The sequence below is a fragment of the Podarcis gaigeae genome, assembly GCF_964106915.1.
Source record: "Podarcis gaigeae genome assembly, chromosome: 5".
Taxonomy (NCBI): Eukaryota; Metazoa; Chordata; class Lepidosauria; order Squamata; family Lacertidae; genus Podarcis; species Podarcis gaigeae.
This window is the reverse complement of record NC_139681.1, coordinates 15,210,247-15,230,822: the sequence shown is the minus strand read 5'-3', so window position 1 is coordinate 15,230,822 and position 20,576 is coordinate 15,210,247. Positions and strand designations below refer to the sequence as shown.

The 20,576-nt window shown below is 46.9% G+C and overlaps 1 protein-coding gene across 1 annotated transcript in view; it reads left to right on the top strand.

Moving 5' to 3' along the window:
• The window catches only part of NFKB2 (nuclear factor kappa B subunit 2), an 80,960-nt gene that overhangs the window by 51,487 nt on the left and 8,897 nt on the right, over positions 1-20,576 (top strand). The window contains exons 9-17 of the mRNA XM_083738309.1: positions 2,387-2,538; positions 6,259-6,365; positions 9,911-10,069; positions 12,052-12,156; positions 13,540-13,625; positions 14,799-14,937; positions 15,041-15,160; positions 17,405-17,614; positions 19,145-19,287. Of these exons, the coding sequence (XP_083594435.1) occupies positions 2,387-2,538; positions 6,259-6,365; positions 9,911-10,069; positions 12,052-12,156; positions 13,540-13,625; positions 14,799-14,937; positions 15,041-15,160; positions 17,405-17,614; positions 19,145-19,287 (1,221 nt within the window). The remainder of the gene's footprint in view (positions 1-2,386; positions 2,539-6,258; positions 6,366-9,910; positions 10,070-12,051; positions 12,157-13,539; positions 13,626-14,798; positions 14,938-15,040; positions 15,161-17,404; positions 17,615-19,144; positions 19,288-20,576) is intronic.

The window sequence follows — 20,576 nt, the reverse complement described above, 5'->3', positions numbered from 1 at the left end:
AATCCATGGAACAGTAAAAAAGAGAACAAGGTTTCGTTTCTCATGATCAGGTGCTGTTGAGTTTGGACCCCCCAAAGTCTCTTAGTCAAAGGCACCCAGTTGCTTTAATCTGGGCCTGATGTGAGGGAACAAAAAGGTGGCAGAGGCCAGGAAGATGGGGGAAAAAGCACAAGGCCAAACGCCACAGGGGCTGCGAGTGAGAGGAGCTGCGCCTTATTATTGGGAAGGAAATTGACAGTTCGAGGAGTCCTGAAGGACTAGTGACTGGGCCAATGTACGGTTACTGAGTCGAGACCTGCTGTCCTCCTGGCGTTGATGGAAGTTGTATTTGAGCAACCCCAACCAGCGCAGCTGGAGGGCCAGGGTCGGCCCAAGACCATTGGGCACCTGAGATGGACGACAAAATGGCGGCTGCTCTCCCCTGCGAGGGAAGAAGGCGTGGGTGAAGATCTACCTCAGGAACAAGGGGAGGGGAAAATAAAGATCTGCACTGGAAACAAAGGTGGAAGGAAAACAGCAGAGTTTCTTAATGGCATGAGGTGGCACAGTGGGTGCTGCCAGTTGCAGGATTGCAGCATTGTGAAAGGGCAGCAGATACCTAGAAGTGGCAAATAGCTGTGGGATTGAATTTCAGGTGAATTGGCAAATTTATTAAGCTTCAGGCTTGTCAGTTGGAGTTTCCTTGGGCTTCACAGATTGACTGGTGTACCTGAGCGGTCCGTTTTAGGATGCATTGCTAAATGAAGGTGTTAATGATTTTCCACAGCTCCGCCTAGTTTTTCTCAGAACTTTGTTGCTGCAGCAGCCTTTATTTTGCGGGGCAAATTTTCCCAAGTGTTACTGGATGGGGGAAAAATAAACACTTGCGATAGATAGGAGTTAAAGCTCTTGTTCAACATTAGTGTGGTGAAATCTGTTTCAGATGTTAAAAAGAAGTAAACAACCATTCCCTATCTACTTTGTCTAATCCACTCTTCTGCCTTCCTTTTAACATTTGTCTAACCCTTTCTTTATAAGTAAACTATTTTGTTTTTTTTCTAGTTTTTCAGTTCTATGCAGTTACTAGAGCTGCACGGAGTGCTCATGTTGTTGAGACACCATTGATTAGTGACATTATTATTATTATTATTTATTCTAGACTCCTGAGTGTATTGGCTTTCTGATGGCTACTTAAAGTGTACAGATTCATTTTGTGTAAGGTTCCCTATGTCAGGATCTGTGGTAGCGGAAAGAAAAGCTGACTGTAGTCTTTGGAGATGATTTGTGCTACGTTTGTGTGAGGCCCATCCCTTTTAGACAAAAAGAAAAGGAAAAAAAGGGTCCTGTTTCAGGTGTACACAAAGTAGAATCAGGCTTTGTTGTGAAGAAACCCAAATCCTGCACCAGTGTTTTTTCCTTTGTAATAACAGAAAATGAATTACTTTGGCTACAATTGCATTGCGTACCTTATTTTATCTGTATCTGGCTGCAATCTGAATTTTAAAATTTAAACTTTTAACATTTAATGATTTGAAATTGTGATTGTGAAATCTGGCTGTAATGCAGAGTCCTTTTAGAGGTGACTCTTAAAGTTTACACCAGACTAGTAAACTTACTTTCGTTACTTATTTCCGCACTGATTCAGGGGCCTGTCCTGAAATTTTTACCGAGTGCTTTCTTGGGCAGTTGATGGTTGCTTTCAAGAAGCTATGCCTTGAAAATGGCTTTGTGCTAGGTAAATTGTCACTGTGTTCTGGCATAATACTAAACTGTGGCTTAGATTACAATAATGAGCCGACCATCTTCCCTGACTTGGGTGCTGTCCCTCTCTGTGAGGAGATTGGAACCTTCCACTTTGGATTATTCATAGCATAGCATGTTGTCTGAGCCCTAAACCAATTAATCTTAACTGTGGCTAGCAAAAACGACCCAGCTTCATAAACCATGGCTTGAAGTTGCCCTTCTGCTATCCGTAGTGAAGATTAACTAATTATTTCTACAGTCGTACCTCATGTTGTGTTCGCTTTATGCTGCGTCTTTTTGTTTTATGTCCCGTGGCAACCTGGAAGTACTGGAACAGGTTACTTCTGTATTTGGATGAAGCAGCAAGTCGTAGTTAAAAAATAAAATAAAATGGAAGCTTCCACATTCCTTGCAGCTGTGTTGAAGGAGGCTGGCAGGGGGTTGGGGTGGGAATATGCGAGCCCAGGTTGAGGCGAAGTCCATTTTCACAATGCGAAACTGTGGCTTACTCTGGTTTCAAATTAACCCAGTAATATTGTTGATGGGAATTATGGGGAGAAAAACTGATCCATAGGCCTAAAAGTACATGTTACAAACAATTGTCCTCTCTCTGGCTGGACTCTATAATCACTTGCACTTCTGTGTTCTTCTTTTTCATTGCCAGATCTCCAATTATTTCGGGATGGCTAGGATAGAAGTGGACCTGGTGACTCATACTGACCCTCCGCAGGTGCATGCCCACAGCCTCGTGGGAAAACAGTGCAACGAAGCCGGCAATTGCATTGTAACTGTGGGCCCCAAGGACATGACGGCACAGTACGTATGAGCTGGCGGGTGGGGAGTTGTAGATAGTAATGCTTTTTTGTAAAATTCTGATTTTGTAAAAAGCAGAATTCTGACTATATTTTTGGCTCTGGCGAGCTAGAGCTAAGCGTTTCTTGAAAGAAATGGCACTTAACTCACAATACAGAGGTACCTCGGGTCTTGAACGTAAGACTGTTTGTGTTCCGAATCTTTAGAAAACCAAGTCAGCAAAATCAATTGAGAAAATTGAAAAACACGCAGCGGAAGCGTTTGACTTCCGAGGTGCGTTTGAAAACGGAAACATTTACTTCTGGGTTTTCGGTGTTCGGGTTCCAAAACGTTTGTCAACAGAGATGTTCGAGAACTGAGGTACCACTGTACAGCTGGATATTGTAGACTGGCCAAATATTGCACACTTAACCAATTAGTTAAGAATTTTGGAACAGTCATTTATTGCAGTATAAAATATTGAGAGGATTTCCTCTTCCTGGACTTAGCTGGCGGTTGAACTGGCAACTTCTAGACCACAGCATGCTCTCAGAACCAGATGGCTGAGCCTTATGTCGCTGTTAGGCTCTGATGTCTTAATTAGTTTTCTTATTTTTTGTTGCACTTTATTGTAAGATAAATTTGATGAGTTTAATGCAAGCATAAAACAGAATTGTTCTTTCTCAGAGGAGGAGGATATGCTGTGAAGAGTAAGTTTGCCCATCTGTTTCTGGAGGCAAGTCTAGCTGACCATCACATCTCCACAATTCCAGTGGTTAAGAATCCTTTCCCAATTCTTAACTGACTTTTGTCAGGAGGGTAGAGTGGTTTTTTGGCTCTAGAGCTATTGGCCCTATTGTTGCTCTTCAGATTCCCCCCCCCCTTGCTCCCCCAGACTCGGACGGGTGCCTTTCTTTTCCTTTCCTATGGGAAAATATATTGTTGAAATGCAAAGTAAGAGTAGTAACTAGGAAGCTAACTCTTCTAGGTGATAACTTCATTGTAATGACTATACATTGTCCAAACTCTTCATATTCAAAGAGAACTTTACTTACATTAACTGAAAAGAATGTATTCACAACATCATGCTTATTTACTTTGTTATAGAGAGCTTCTGCACAGGTTTCTCCTTAGTAACATTTAGGGATCTTCCTCTGTCTGTTTCACTTCGGACAGATCAGACTGACACAACATTGTCCTCAGCGGTATCCTGAGAAGTCTCTCAGCAGCCATTCTCTACACACACAGAGCAGAAAGCAGTTAAAAATGACAGTTACTGGAATAACAGTCACAACACAACGGAATGCCTCTCTCATGTGACTCACAGCCAGCCAATCACATGAGAGCTACTGCCAAAGGAAAAACCCCATGTTAAAACTACCCAGTAATTTAACATAAGTAAAAATTCCCATTTCAGGAATTAAATCATTATCCTTAACAGGGGTGGGGGTGGGGAAGGAGACAAGGAAGAGGACTTTGCACTTGCACATTGAGAATGTATTTGGTGTTGAGCCCATGTAAATAATGCCTTCAAGGCATCCATAAATCAAATTCTTTCCTCAGTCAGGTCTGGATTGAGGCCTTTGTCTAGGCAGATCAATCATCCATGGCATTTTTCAGTGTCCTGGATTTAGTCTGTAGCATGTCCACATCTTGCCTATGAATTGTGCCCAGCACTTTCTCAACAGTGCACAGATTTCCTGTATGGAAACATTACTCCATTTGAACTCTTGTCTCTCTTGAACCTGTTTGCATTAAGCATCTGACCTTTGGCTGTTTTTGGATTTTAAAAAACATGTTTGTTTGCGAGTAAGCTAAGTTTGTGTGTGTGTGTGTGTGTGTGTGTGTGTGTGTGTAAGGAGCTACACTGTGAGCCTTGTCAGTGGGTGGAAGGCTCCCATCCCATATTGTTTTGTGTTTACTTCACTTTCTTCCAGTGCTAATTTTCTAAAATTCTCTCAGGTGCCAGAACTCACCATGAACACCTTGCTTGTTCTCTTATAATGGCACCTGAGAGGTGCCGGAATTGAGATTTGTAAATGAACTGGTTGGATGCTACTGGGAAAGTCTCCCTGCTCCTCCACACATTAATGACTTCAGCTTTTCTAGACTGGTGCAGGATATGGCCTCGCAGCAGAATCAACACTGCAGGCCCCTTTCTGTTGTTTTCAATCCTTATTGGCTGCCAATGCAGCAGGGCATCTCCCTTCCTTGTTCGGAGGAAGAGAAGGAGGCCCTTCCTCAGTTTTTTATATTTTCTTAAAGAATGCCTAACCGCTTCCTTCCCTCAGAATAAGGCAGAGAGGAGGGGAAGAGGCACTGCTGCTCTGCTGCCATGTTGGCAGTAGTGAACATTAAAAATAGAAGAAGGCTGAGTCGAGTGGCGGATGAGGAAGGGCCTCATTTTGCTCATTTTCTGAGCACAATTCAAAGTGTTGGTGTTGACCTTTAAAGCCCTAAATGGCCTCGGCCCAGTATACCTGAAGGAGCGTCTCCACCCCCATTGTTCTGCCCGGACGCTGAGGTCCAGTTCCGAGGGCCTTCTGGCGGTTCCCTCACTGCGAGAAGCAAAGCTACATGGAACCAGGCAGAGGGCCTTCTCGGTGGTGGCGCCCGCCCCGTGGAACGCCCTCTCACCAATGTCAAAGAGATAAACAACTACCAGACTTTTAGAAAACATCTGAAGGCAGCCCTGTTCAGGGAAGTTTTTTATGTATGACATTTTGATGTGTTTTTAATCTTTTAATCTTCTTCTTCTTATTATTATTATTATTGAACTGGGCTTGACTGGGAGGTGGCTTCGTCCCCTTAGTGATGAAGACAGGACGGTCAAAAACCCTTGCTCCAGAGATTGATAGGTGGGGTCACCTTTCCCAGGACATTGTCCTAATGTTGAGGAGAATGAATGTTCAATACTCTAGTCATGACAGCTCAGTGGGTAAATTTTGCTGTTTCTTCCAATCATTTAGCTAGCTGCTGATGCTCTAAAATAGATAGGTTCATGGGTTCTAGTCGGATCTTGATGTCAATATCGTTTATTCAGATCCAGCAAAAAACACACACACACAACCCACAAAATCGGAACTTGAAATGGAGATTTGACCAGGTAGATGTTTACTTGCACTGTTTGTTTTCACTGCACAGTAGGCCTACAGAATTTAGAGCAAGCAAAGTACAGTACTCTGTAGCTTCTTCCATTTCTTTTAGAAGAGCAAAAGAGAAAAGCTGATGCATTTTAGATTTCATTGCGGTTAATTGATGCTACATGCACAACAGCATGGCCGCCTCTTGTTTATTTGTCATGCCTCTTTATTAACACAGGAGAGCTCCCATTGCTTTGTCCCAGTTCCTGCCAACCTAGCAGTTTGAAAGCATACCAGTGTGAGTAGATAAATAGGTACCACTGTGACGGGAAGGTAAACGGCGTTTCCATGGGCTGTGGGACTCATCACGGTGTTCCATGCACCAGAAGCGGTTTAGTCCTGCTCGCTACATGACCCGGAAAAGCTTTCTGCGGACAAATGCTGGCTCCTTTACCTTTTACCTTTTATTAACATGGGAAGTTAAATAAGTTGTTTTTATTCTGACCTCTTGTTATCTGTGCTTTTTGTCTTCCATTAAATATTTTCAAGACGTGTTCAGCCCCAGTAGTGGTGACTGGGATCTCCTGCTCTTGTTCTTGGGTGCATCGCTGCCCAACTAGGCACTTTTGCTGACATGAGATGTTGATTTGTCCTTTCTCAGATTTAACAACCTGGGGGTGCTCCATGTGACCAAGAAAAACATGATGGAGGTCATCCGGGACAAGCTGAAGAAGCAGAAGTTGCGGACCAGAGTGCAGTCTCTGACAGGTGACCTTGAACTGGGAAGGAAACATCTGGGGAGTGGTTTGCTAGGAACTGTCTGCCCCTCTACCTGTTAAACTATTTGTGTGTGCGTGTGCGTGCGTGTGTGTTGAGGTTCTATAACTGATTTGGAGTACAGTGGTACCTCAGCTTACATATGCTTCAGGTTACTTACGCTTCAGGTTACAGACTTCGCTAACCCAGAAAGAGTGCTTCAGGTTAAGAACTTTGCTTCAGGATGAGAACAGAAATTGTGCTTCGGCGGCATGGCAGCAGCAGGAGGCCCCATTAGCTAAAGTGGTGCTTCAGGTTAAGAACACTTTCAGGTTAAGAACGGACCACCGGAACGAATTAAGTACTTAACCCGAGGTACCACTGTACTGGACCAGTCCCAGTTCACTCTGGGACTAGAGGAGCAATATTCGTACCACGTTTCTCACTTGAAATGCGCAACAGGATAATTGGTGTAAAGTGTTAGCATGGCTAAATATGGTTAGGTATGAATGAAAAAGAGTTACTTGCCAGTGACAAGAAGCGCCACACAATTTTGCTCTTAATAGCATTCTTAGTTTACAAAACATGACTGAGGTTTTGGATGTGCCTGACTTCCCCAATACAGCAGTCAAAGAATTAGAATTGTAGAGTTGGAAGGGACCCTGCAGGTCATCTAGTCCAACCCCTTGCAATGCAGGAATATGCAGCTATCCCATACGGGGATCGAACCTGCAACCTTGGCGTTATCAGCGCCACACTCTAACCAACCGAGCTATCCAAGTGACAATGAGTCTATGCACCTGACTTCAAAGGATTTTGGGTTTCCATGCAGAACTGTGCCTCTGAGCATGTGTAGAAGGCATTGCCCTCTATAGGGTGGCCGGAATCTGATCCTTCCTACTACGTCTGGAATTGGAAGGAAGGCCCTTTAACTCAAAATCACCCTTTTCTGGGGTGTGGGGAGGGGGCTTGAAATCTGGTGTACCTAATAGGGGCAAGGTACAGGCAAGGGGAGGGATGCGGGTGGCACTGTGGGTTAAACCACAGAGCCTAGGGCTTGCCGATCAGGAGGTCGGTGGTTCAAATCCCTGCGATGGGGTGAGCTCCTGTTGTTCGGTCCCAGCTTCTACCCACCTAGCAGTTCGAAAGCACACCAATTCAAGTAGATAGCTAGGTACTGCTCCGGTGGGAAGGTAAACGGCATTTCCTTGTGCTGCTCTGGTTCACCAGAAGCGGCTTAGTCATCCTTGCCACATGACCCGGAAGCTGTATGCTGGCTCCCTCATCCAATAAAGCGAGATGAGCGCCGCAACCCCAGAGTCGGTCACGACTGGACCTAATGGTCAGGGGTCCCTTTACCTTTACCTGTACAGGAAAGGGGAAGACTGAAATTAGGGAGAGGAGAGTGGTGAAAGGGCAGAACAGAACAGGGTTGAGAACAGAACACAGCATGCGAGAAGAATGGCTTGCTGGAGCTTAGCATGAGCTTCCCTTTCTATTGCCAGGCCCTTGGGCTTGAAACCTGGGAACAAATATCGCATTCGAGCTTGTGTAATGTTCCTTTTTTCTTCGCTTTCTGTAGGATTGCCCCTTAAAATAGGGGCCAGCATTGATGTATGACTTTCTAGAAGATGGGCTGTTCAGTGGCCCTAGTGGGAGCTTTGTGCTTCCAGTAGAAGACTCACTTACATGCGTTTTTCCAGGAATTAGGGCGTAATGGTCCAAAAGCAGTTCAGGACCGCGCTTGCTGTAGCCCCCAAGGTTTTGTTTGAGACATCAGAAGCTATTATGAGGGGTTGACTGACATAACTTTCTAACCAACTCAATTCCGCTTTTCTCAGTATGCTCGGTATAATGTGGACCTTTGTGTCATTTCGATATAATTTGTAAACTAGTTTCCTGCACAGTTATCAACCCAGTAAAGGTGCAGGAGCCCAGAAATTCTGGGTTTGGATCTTTGCCTCTGCTGTAAACTTTGCAGGTGCCTTTGGGCCAGTTGCAATTTCTTGACCTTGGATCTCCAGCCTGTAATTTGGAGATCGTGGTTCTGACCTCTCTTACGCGCAGTTACTGCAAGGATTATATGGAGCACTTCAAAAACTCGAGGCACTATGCAAATGTTAGGTAATTGGCTTTCTGCTTGCCGACAACAAGGACACACCTCAACCCCTATCCTGCCACATGGGAGCCACTTCCAAGAAGCCATGTCTTTTTAGTAGAGTGTGGGGAAAGCCCACCGGGGTCCCCTGGGGTAGGAGAGAACACACAGCAATTGCTGCAGGAGTCTTAGTGCAATGTACCGTATTTTTCGCTCTATAGGACACACCCGACCATAGGACGCACCTTATTTTAGAGGGGGAGAACAAGGAAAAAAATCTCTCCCTCTCTGCGCAGCGCCCCTTCAGCGAAGCGGCAGGAGAAACAGAGCCCCTTCCATTTCTCCTCCCGCTTAGCTGAAGGGGCACCTACCCTTCAGCAAAAGGAACCCGAAGCCTCCAGAGCACAGTGGGAGCTCCCGCTGCGCTCCAGAGGCTTCAGGCGGCTATCTTTGAAGCCTGGAGAGCGAGAGGGGTGGGTATGCACCCACCCCTCTTGCTCTCCAGATAGCCTCGGGTTCCCTTCACTGAAGCCTGGAGAGCAAGACTCTCCTGGCTTCAGTGAAAGGAACAGGCGGCTATCTTTGAAGCCTCAAGAGTGAGAGGGGTCAGTGTGCTCTCCAGGCTTCAGTGAAAGCAATGCGAAGCCTCCGGAGCATGGTGGGAGCACTCCCACTGCGCTTCGGAGGCTTCACGTTGCTATTGCTGAAGCCAAGGAGCCTGCATTCGCTCCATAAGACGCACACACATTTCCCCTTAATTTTTGGAGGGGAAAATGTGCGCCTTATAGAGCGAAAAATACGGTAGATCAAAAATAATTTCTCTTCCAGCTGTTGGTTCATATGGTAAGTAGAAATTGTATACATGACATGCGTTTGCAAATCACCGAGAGCATTCTGCCTCATTAATAGTTACTCTGATAGCAAGAGTAGGGCTGGGTGATATATTGACATATAGCCCAAAACCGGTTTGAAGTCCATATTGTGATACCTGTTTCGTAATTTTTGACTTGGCAATATATTGCGAAGCATGATATGTATGTGTGCTAGGCAAAAATAATGGGAAAAACTGAAGCCATCCAATGCCTCTACATAGCTCCATCCTTATTTCTGACATTGTGATATATCAGTATATCGCAATGTTTAGTTGGTGATATATTGTGATGTTTAATACCAGATATCGCCTGGCCCTAAGCAAGAGGACCATTAAGCCGGGGCTGTTCAAACATATCTTTCAAAAAAACCTTTGGTGCCCAGGCTGGACAGATCCCAACATCACAGATGGCATTATTTTCAAAGACAGCAGGGATGGGGTCCTTGTTGTCCTTCAGAGACATTATGAGATGACCTCTTGCCTTTGGTAGGGAAGGGTACACTTAAGACGTGGGGTATAGGACCCCCGGGTTCGTGGATATAGTAGTCATTGTTTGCCAGGTGTATAATTCAGCATCTACTTTGGCAGAATCTGAAGAAGAGGAGATTGAGCAAGAGGCTAAGGAGCTGAAGAAAACAATGGACCTCAGCATTGTCCGGCTGCGATTCAGTGCCTACCTTCGTGACAGCAGTGGGAACTTCAGCCTGGCGCTGAAGCCGGTTATCTCGGACCCTATCCACGACAGCAGTGAGTCTTCTCTCTTGGTCTGTGGACTGACCTCAGTTGGGGTTTCACGCTTGTTTGGAGGAAAGCCGTGGAGCAAGCATCTGCCACTGTGTCTACTGCTTGGCCAGGTTTTGAACATCGGCATCTGGTTAGCCACAGTATGGTCCAAACCACAGAGCCTCTTGGGCTTGCCGATCGGGAGGTCGGTGGTTCAAATCCCCGTGACTGAGTGAGCTCCCATCGTTCTGTCCCAGCTCCTGCCAACCTAGCATTTGAAAGCACACCAGTGCAAGTAGATAAATAGGTAGTGCTGTGGTGGGAAGGTAAACGGCATTTCTGTGCGCTCTGGTTTCCGTCATGGTGTCTCGTTGCACTAGAAGCGGTTTAGTCATGCTGGCCGAATGACCCGGAAAGCTGTCTGTGGACAAACGCCGGCTCCCTCAGCCTGAAAGAGAGACGAGCGCCGCAACCCCATAGTTGCCTTTGACTCGACTTAACCGTCCAGTGGTCCTTTACCTTTACCTTTTTACCTTGCTGGGCTGGGTGGGGCTTTGACCTCATCCAGCTGCTTATGTTCTGCTGGCTCGCAGCAACAGGCTTTCGTTTCACTTTTTATTTGTATACCTCCTTCATATATTACTATACGGAAGGCGGTTTGCAAGCTGAAGAGATGACAGAAATCACGCACACACCTTGTAACAAGCTGATCCAGTACAAAAAAAAGTCATAATGCATACATAACGTTAAAATAAACAACTAACTTCAAATTACTTCAACGCTCAGTAATCCATTAGAATATAATGGTGCACAATGAAATTAAATATCAGCAAACCGTAATTAAACATAAATTCTTAACGCCAGAAGTCAGCAACCTTTTTTAGCTGCAGGCCGGTCCACCATCCCTCAGACCATGTGGTTGGCCGGACTATATTTTGGGGGGGGGGGGGGAATGAATTCCTATGCCCCACAAATAACCCAGAGATGCATTTTTAATAAAAGCATACATTCTGCTCATGTAAAAACACCAGGCAGGTCCCACAAATAACCCAGAGATGCATTTTAAATAAAAGGACACATTCTACTCATGTAAAAACACACTGATTCCCGGACCGTCCCGGAAGGCAATTGGGCCACATCTGCCCACAGGCCTTTGGTTGCCTACCCCTTCTTAACGCTCTTAACAATTACAATAAATAATTACTAAACCGTTAGCAATAAAAAAACAACAAGTCACAATGTGTAAAATGCCACAATACATACAAAACCATGTAAAAGGGTCAAACAAAGACACACAACTTACCACGGTTTTTTTTAATCCTGGAACTCCATCTTCAGCATGATCTCTGATATTGGGGAGACCACCACAGCTGCATCTAGGCCTCAAGGTTGACACATCTGTTGAGAGGAGTATGTCATCCTTCTCCCCAGGGCCTGATTGTTGATATTTTGGATCTTACAGACTTTGTGGAACACTAATTTCAAGTCTTCACATTTGTGCTGGAGAGCTTACAAGCTCAGGTGGGGCATGGGGAACTGGGCTGTATGGGAGACACCACAAACTATGGCCACCAGGTGGCAAGTAGTAGCCATAAATCACTTCCTGTCTGAGCCTGTAGTGAGGCCTTCTACCAAGATCTCCTTTTATTGCACAGAACATGAAAGAGAATTGAATCTCTCTCTGCACCACATTTTGGAGGTCCCTCCTCCTCCTCAGTCTCCATAGCTTTGCACAAATGGAAAGACTGACACATTCCTTCCCTGAACCTTCTGGGTGCATGGCTATAGTACATGAAAGGGGTGGGTTGATGGTAATCGCAAAAAATAATGGGCTGCCGAGGCTAGCCAAAATTTGTGAACCTCTAGGCGCACATTTGGCTTGAAATAATGTCTCTCTTGTATGGAGTCCCTTTTCTTACATTTTTACGCATGATTACATACAAAAACGCATCTCTGCAGCTGCCTGGATCTCAGTTACACAGCTCTGCCTTTTCTTTGCTCTTCAGAATCCCCCGGGGCTTCCAACCTGAAGATCTCAAGAATGGACAAGACAGCTGGCTCCGTGCGAGGCGGGGATGAAGTTTACCTGCTGTGTGATAAAGTCCAGAAAGGTGAGTACTTATTCCCCTTATTCCCCTTATTTCCTTATCTTTCATTTGTTGATGTTTTTTGGGGAGTGGCGTCCGAGGTCTTGAACATTAGGAAGCATCAGACGAGGTTGCCAACAAGCTGACTTGAGGTCTTTTCTGGGTACCCAGGAAGCCACTGCCTCCTTGGTCGTGAGGTTATGAGGATGGTTTCTCTCGGAAGATTTTCCAAGAGCAGTGGCACACTTATTATTTCATCTCTGCATGCTTTTGAAGGCTCGGATTGATTCTGCTGGATCTCACTTTTACTCAGATCCATTAGGAAAAAAGCCTGTGCACATGGTCCTTTTCTGTGGGCTGGGCTGGGGGCGTTGATCTGGAGGAACATAAGTGACCAGAAAAGGATGTTCTCACAACATCCGTTCAAAAATCCGTATGTGCCCACACGCTTAAAAAGGTTTGAAGTACCTTGTCCAATTATGCCTGTGAGTCTGAAGAGCTTGATTCCTTGTACTCCTGTTAAACATTCTTCAGAAATATGGATGGAGACCAAATTCTGACCTGGTTGTATTGGTTGTTTTTTTGTTCTCAAGTCTACTTCACTTGGCTAGGATTTTCCAAATACATATATATATGTTTGTTTATGCACTTTCTTACCTGCCCTTTCATCTTAAGGTCCCAGGGAGCCCAGCTACAACCCTAGAAAATAGGATTGCGAAAAGTAAATAAATTTGTTAGAATGGAACAGGACAATCTGCCTTGTTGTGTTTCTGCCGGGGTTGCTTCAGAAGAAGCAAGTGTAAACATTGCTTTTCAAGGCAGATGGTCCCTTTGTAAATCGGGCCTCGGAGGGCTCTTCATTAGCACAAGGCCCTTGTGGTCTCTTCCAACTCTATGATTCTATGATTCTGTTATGTCAGGAGTGCTCTGATGGTGTTTCCTGCTTGGCAGGGGGTTGGACTCGATGGCCCTTGTGGTCTCTTCCAACTCTAGGATTCTATGAAAAGGAATGAAGGAAGACCCCATGTGGCTGTGGAGGAGACTTGTGGCCTGAAAATGGCTTGGGAAAGGGAGAAAATGATGCTCTAGAGCAGTCATCCCCGAACTCTGCCCTCCAGCTGTTTTGGGACTACAATTCCCATTCCTGACCACTGGTCCTGTTAGCCAGGGGTGATGGGAGTTGTAGTCCCAAAACAGCTGGAGGGCTGAGTTCGGGGATACCTGCTCTAGAGGGCTGGACTGTGGTCACATAGTGGTATTGATTGCATGCACTGAGAATGTATTGTGTGTGGAGAGAGAGAAGACCTTAATAAATGAAACCCTGTGCTAGTTCAGATGCCTGGGACCTGAGACAGGGTGGGTTGGTGCTTTCTCACAAGGGAAATAACTTTTTTCTTCCTCCTCCAGATGATATTGAGGTGCGGTTTTATGAAGATGATGAGAATGGCTGGCAGGCCTTTGGAGACTTCTCCCCTACAGATGTACATAAACAGGTACCGGTTGGTTCATGGGAGGCCTGGGTCCCACTCAAAAGATCAGTCTTGCAGAGCAAATCTCTTGTCAGCCTGAGATGTTAAGATTGTGTAGCATTCCGTGTGGCACCAGGCTAAAAGACAGGTCAAAGACCACCAGGTTTTGTGTGTGTGTGAATTTAAGGATTGTAAGTGTGAGCTTGGGGTTTCATCTGCCTGAGGAAAAGGAGAGGTTCTGCCAGTATACATAGGTCCTAAGCATATGCTTTTGGATCACCTCTTAAACCTGATGAGCTTCGCAAGATCTTTGGAAAGCCCATCTCCTTTCCCTGGTTTGCTCGCCTCTCGTGTCCAGTGAACGCAAGCCCTGGGAAACTGGGTTTTTCTTCCAATAAAGCTCGGAGGGCGATAAAACTCTATTCTGCATAGTTGTGCGACTTACTTTAGGTCACGAACCAGGCAGCTACTTGCCCATTTTCATTGCTATTCCTGGGCGAGGTGAGTGACTTGGCAGCTGCAAGGGGATGCATGGACGAAACTGATTTCTTCAGACACGTCAGTTGGGTCTCCGGGCCAAGATGCGGAATAAGCTGCAGCAGTTGTCCTAGTTGATGATCCATTTCTAGAGGTATATTTCCCTGGACGCCTCAGCTCTGTTCAATATCGTAGGCTCGTGAAATCCCGCTGAGCTATTTTTGGGCACTTCATTGTGATGGTTCTCCTCCTGGCTGGCAGGTTTTTAGAAGGGTTAATACTTAACTGGGCAGCAGCTGTAGCTCAATGGCCTTCTATGCAGTGGGTTCAATCCCTGGTGTCTCTAGGTAGGGCTAGAAACTTCTCCCAGATACCCTGGAAGCAGCTGCCAGTCAGTGTAGACGATACTGAATAAGACGGAGTGGAAAGCAGCTTCCCATATTCCTAATATTTTGCTGCTCTGCCTCATGGGAATTAATCTGTCGGGTGCTGCAAGAATATCTCTCTATCAAACCGCTGTGGGTAGGAGGGAGTTTGTCAGTTTGGAGCTCACTTTTCTCTGTGTTCTTATGACACCCAACTCTGTTTTTGATTCTCCTTTAACCCACGGCAATGGTTAAGTTCTTTACGTTATGATACATTGACTCTGAATCAGTCAGAACTGCCTCTTGGGTTGCCACTTAAGCCCTATTCAGGTGTTCACACTTTGTGTCCTTGCAGTACGCCATTGTGTTCCGCACGCCACCCTACCACAAGACCAAGATCGAGCGCCCGGTCACCGTGTTCCTTCAGCTGAAGCGCAAGCGAGGGGGTGACGTGAGTGACTCCAAGCAGTTTACCTACTACCCGGTGGTGGAAGGTACAGGGAGCTTGTACCAAGAAATGTCTTGCTACTTCTGTTTGTCCAGCGCCAGCGCAGGACCTTGTCTTTGACGACTCTCCTCTTGTGTCCTTGGTTGCAGATAAGGAAGAAGTGGAGAGGAAGAGGAAGAAGACCTTGCCCCAGTTCCCTCAGCACTTTGGGGGCGGCTCACCCATGGGAGGCGCTGGGGGCGGAGCCAGCGGATTTGGTTCTGGCGGAGGTAAACGTTGCTCTTTGTTGACGGAGGCTTGGGGAGTTTGGAATGCCTTGCTCTTTAGGCGGCTTCCTAGTTTTGAGATTGAAGGCTTTTCGTTGCAATAGCTTTGGCAGCAGAGTATAGACCCCAGGAGAGCTTGTAAAATTCTGGCACTGGGCAGTGGAACCCTGAGCATCTTCCACTCTTGTAGGAAGCCCTGGAGCTCCTTGGGGGTAAAGGCCACCTGACCACGGGAAGCTGGGTTTTAAGCTGTCAGTTTATAAAACGTTGATAGGCGCATCCTTTGCATGGATGTCTTGGGTGCAAAAATAAATGGGTTCGGTTGTGGGTCTCTCCCCAACATCATCTGACATGTAAGCAGGGGCAAAGGATTTCTTTAGCTCTTCTGTGATTTCCTGACCCCCCTCCCTTTACACCTTTTTTCATCTGTCTGGTGCTTGCTTAAAGAAAGGAGTCTCCATTATTTAGCCCAATGTTTCCCCAGCTTGGGTCTCCAGCTGTTTTTGGACTACAGCTCCCATCATCCCTGACCACTGGTCCTGTTAGCTAGGGATGATGGGAACTGTAGTCCAAAACCCACCGGAGACCCAAGTTGGGGAAACACTGATTTAGCCTAAGCACCTTTAGTGATGGCCTGTCGTCTTTCCTTCTGATTAGCCATATTATTTGGTTTACACTTGTTCTCCTGGTGTAGCACGTCCTTCATTTTGGAGAGGCTTTCACTTCTGTAAAAAGCAGTTGGATGTTTTCGTTGAGATTCCTGCCTTTCAGGGGGTTTGGATTAAATGACCCTTGGGGTCCCTTACAGCTTGATAATTTGATGACTCAAAGGCCACTTTTTGCTTTTCTCATTCTGTACTTCATGTGATAAACATCTTCTATGTGTTGGCTTAGAGATAAAACAGAGAATCTGCATAGGCACTTTGGTGTAATGGTAAGGCAGGTTAGGACCGTAAGAAGCTGCCTTAAGACTCTTTGTCCACCTAGCTTAGTGCTGCCTGCAGTTGCACTGACAGCAACTTGCCAGGAATTCAGGCAAGTGTCTCCCAGCCCTACCGGGACATGCTGGTGATTGGACTTGGTGTGTAATGCATGCAAAATAGAAGCTCTAGCCACTGAGCTACAGCGAGTCCCCATCCCACTCTAAAGGGTTGAGGGAGGGGATGCAACTGTAGCTCAGTTCCACAACATTCTTTGATATGAAACGTATCTCTGGCTTTAAGTGAGCCACTGCTGCTGATGGCTGTGAGCGTTTCTGGACAATTCATGGGGTGGAATTGCTAAAAGAGCGCAGAGTAGTTTACTTAATTAGAGAGACAGACAGACAGACAGACAGACAGAGAGAGAGAGAGAGAGAGAGAGAGAGAGAGAGAGAGAGAAGGCTGATCTTCCAATGCAATTTGTTGAGGCAGTTCCAGTTCCTGCAGCAAGTGGAAACTGCTAATTACCATTCGCTTTACACCTTTCCCCGTTACTTGGGAGGCGAGCGTTCTTTCCAAAGACAAAACCACGCACTCTTCAAGCAGGCAGCCCTCTAATGGAGTCATTATTTTAATTTACTAGCTTGTCTTCAGCGCAGAGAAGGGGGTCTGGATAACAAGGCTCTGCAGAACAAACGGCAGGCGTGCCAAATGTTGCAGAATTAGTAAGCACTGAGCTGAGCATGCCCAGGGGGCTGGTTTCTATTTTTAAAGGAGAACGTGCCGCAGATCAAGGTTTCTGGGTTGCAAAGCGGGGAGCAAAGTCTAGTCGCCGTTGACGACTAGAATACAAGCTCACAAACTCTCCTGCAGTAAACTGAACAGTGCCGGTTTCAAATGTGATATCTGAAAGTCCTAGGTGATTTTGCCAGCGCGTTACTAGCTTGGGAGCTACTGCCGTGTCTTTGCTCAGCTGGTGATGAAGCAGTGCAGAAGTGCAGACCTGACTTATTGGGGCTTGCCCCCCTTTGGCTTTCCAACAGCTACAATTTGCGAACTGTGCGTAGGGGGCTTGCATGCTGGACATAACCGGACGTGGTTGGGACCACCCCCTCTCCCACCCCTCTCTCTTTCTTCTCCCCTTCTCTCCCCTGCTTTTCCACTAGACTGCCAGGGGAGGGATGGGTTCCTTTTGCTAGAAGTCTGAAATGTTTATCGAGGGCTCCTGAAATTTAGCCACGCGTCGCCTAACCCTGTGAGCACAACTGGGCTAATATAGAAACCTCTCTCTATCTCTCTGTTGTGTGTATACGCCTGCCTGCCCCAGCTGGGAATCCTTGGCACTCGGCGGGATACAGCTCTTGCAGCAACAGCAGCATCTACCTCTCTGGCACCTACCCGATGGGCAACTACCAAGGAGGGAGGGGCATCCACATGCCAGGGACTTCCAAGCCGGAAGAGGGGGAGCAGCAAACATTAGAAGATGGGAGCCGGATCTCCACGGAGGAAAAGCGCTACGCAGAACTGCTGCAGCATGGTACGTCTGTGAGACGAGTGCTGTCCGAAGTAGTCTGGGGTTAAGAGGTGTTTTGGAAGCAGCTTACCTGCTGGAGAGTTCTCTATACGCATATATAGAATGAAATATACACATTCTATATGAAAGAGCCACAAAGGGCAAACCACCTAAGAGGTATGCTGATGAGTTTGCTAAAACAGCTGTTGTTAGTAACTCAGAGAAGGTTAGGGAACCTTCAAGCTTCCAAGAGGTCCAAGATTTAACCTCAAAGGATGCAGGTAATGGTAAAGGGACCCCTGATCATTAGGTCCAGTTATGACCGACTCTGGGGTTGCGGTGCTCATCTCGCTTTATTGGCCGAGGGAGCCGGCGTACGGCTTCCGGGTCATGTGGCCAGCATGACTAAGCCGCTTCTGGCGAACCAGAGCAGCGCACGGAAACGCCGTTTACCTTCCCGCCAGAGCGGTACCTATTTATCTACTTGCACTTTGAGGTGCTTTCGAACTGCTAGGTTGGCAGGAGCAGGGACTGAGCAACGGGAGCTCACCCCGTTGCGGGGATTCGAACCGCCGACCTTCTGATCGGCAAGTCCTAGGCTCTGTGGTTTAACCCACAGCACCACCCGCGCCAATGGATTCAGAGCCATGTTTAAAACCCATGAAGGCTGAACTTGATTCCTTAGAGAGGAACATGACCTTGAAGAAGTTGTGCCAGGGCTACTACGAGTGGCTGCTGCAGACCCAGCAGGAGAGTGCGCTGATGGATCTCCGCAGCGGCAAGGCTGAGAGGGGAGACGCTCCAGCTGTGGCCAAGCCAGTTGACTTTTCATCCCCCGGTTCCAACAGCCATAGCCACAGCGGCCCATCTCTTCTCCTTCCTTCCCCGCTCCCCCAGGAGCCAAACCGATGGTGCTACAAGCTGTAGGACTCTGGCATGTGCACATAGCGGGGGGGGGGGGCACTCTTCATCCTCCAAGCGTCACCGGCTTTTTAGTTCCACACTTAATTAATTAATCTGTGAATGTCTGCTTGTAAAAGCCATGTGCTTCTACCACGGACCTGTGACCTTCCCCTGTTGCAGGGATGGGGAGAACTATTTTCAGCCAGGACAAGGTGTATTCAGCCATGAGCATCCATTTCGAGGGGGGGGGTGGCACATGATGACACAGGGGCCAGAGGAAAAAGTGGGCAGAGAGACTCCCACCTTTTGTATCAATAGGTTGCACTGCAGCCTCGCAAAAGGCGCTTTTCTGCACACACATTTTCCGCCCAAACAAGCAAGACACATTATCAGATGCCATGAGCACGTTCCACCCAGGCAGAAGCAGCAAGAGGGGGTGGAGCAGGAAGGTGTGGGTCCCAATAGGAGAGACATGGAGGGTTGCATCTGGACCCTGTGGGCCCCCCCAACCCCCTGCCCTAGTAGGCCAAAGCTTGGCAAGGGCGGTGATGTGTCCAGGGGGATTCATTCACAGTGACCGAGTGCAAGATGTCCAGTTTGGCCGCCGGCAGAGGGTTGCAATCACACAGTGCCTTTTCCCTGTCCCCCTAGCTCAGGAGTGCAGCTCGTGGATGCTGATGCTGGCTCGGCGCAGCTCCCGGGCTCTTCTCGACTACGCAGTCACGGCCGACCCACGGATGCTGCTGGCTGTGCAGAGGCACCTGGCTGCCTCTCAGGACGAGAACGGAGACACGTGAGTCTGCTGCGGACGGAGCGGGGCCTTTGGGGCAGGCGCTGTCTGGTGGGTGGGAGGAGGCGGGAGCAAGCAGGCTTCCTCAGAGACTCCACAATTTGGAGCACAGTTGCCCACTTCCTTCAAGTGTTCTGTTGGAGGCAAGAGTCTGAAGGGTGGGGCTAGGGAGGAGCCACAGCCAGTGTGGTGTAGTAGTTAAGAGCGATAGACTCGTAATCTGGTGAACCGGGTTCGATTCCCCGCTCCTCCACATGCAGCTGCTGGGTGACCTTGGGCTACTCACACTTCTTTGAAGTCTCTCAGCCCCACTCACCTCACAGAGTGTTTGTTGTGGGGAAGGAAGGGAAAGGAGAATGTTAGCCACTTTGAGACTCCCTAGGGTAGTGATTAAGCGGGATATCAAGTCCAAACTCCTCCTCCTCCTCTTCTCTCTGCCTCTTGAGATGTGGAAAAGGAAGCAAGGGCTCATGGAAAGGAATTCTGCTGCCCGCTTGAACAATATATTCAGTCTCTCTCGGGGTTAGGAAACATTTCTCGATACCTTTCCCCCCCAATCTAATGTTAATATTTTATCGGAAGGATTTCAGTTATAAAGAAAGTGATACAGAGAAGAAAAGGGGGGAGTGAGGGTGGGCAAAAGAACAAAGAGGTGTATAAGGGACAAAAAAAACCATACAAAAATTCAATGTATACAATCTTATATAAATTGATATCATGTTATTTCTTTATACCTGATCTAAGCCCTTTAGTATAAACTCCAAGAAGCTGCCGTTTCCTTAACATATTTGGCTAGGTTTTTAGATATTTTGATAAAAGCTACCCCCTTTTCTCAGTCTTTGGTTTGTGTCCATTTTTCCAGCTTTTTTCTTATACACTGGGCAGACTTGAAAATCTTAGTTTTCCTTTGAAATTCCTTTAAATTGTGAGAACAGCAGTTCTCACCAGATGGTGAGAACAATGGGTGCTTGTGGCTGCTGTCGATTTGTATTGTTCTTGGGTTTTAGTACGTATTTTGTGTTTTTATTTTGCATTTTTATGCTGTGAACTGCCATGAGGCAGGTGAAGGGCCGGGGTTACATATTTAATAAATAAATATAGTAAAACAAGTGAGCACACAGCTGTAGCGGAGGCCTGATCAGAACTCCTTGTCTGGTCTTCAGCTCGTCCTCTGCTGTTCCGCAGTCCACTCATACGAAAACGTGTCCCATTTGCAATATTTAATTGCCTCCAGTAGTTTCTGGAGCAAACAGTTTCTGGAGCAAACAGTTTTCTTCTTTGGACCGGAAAGCC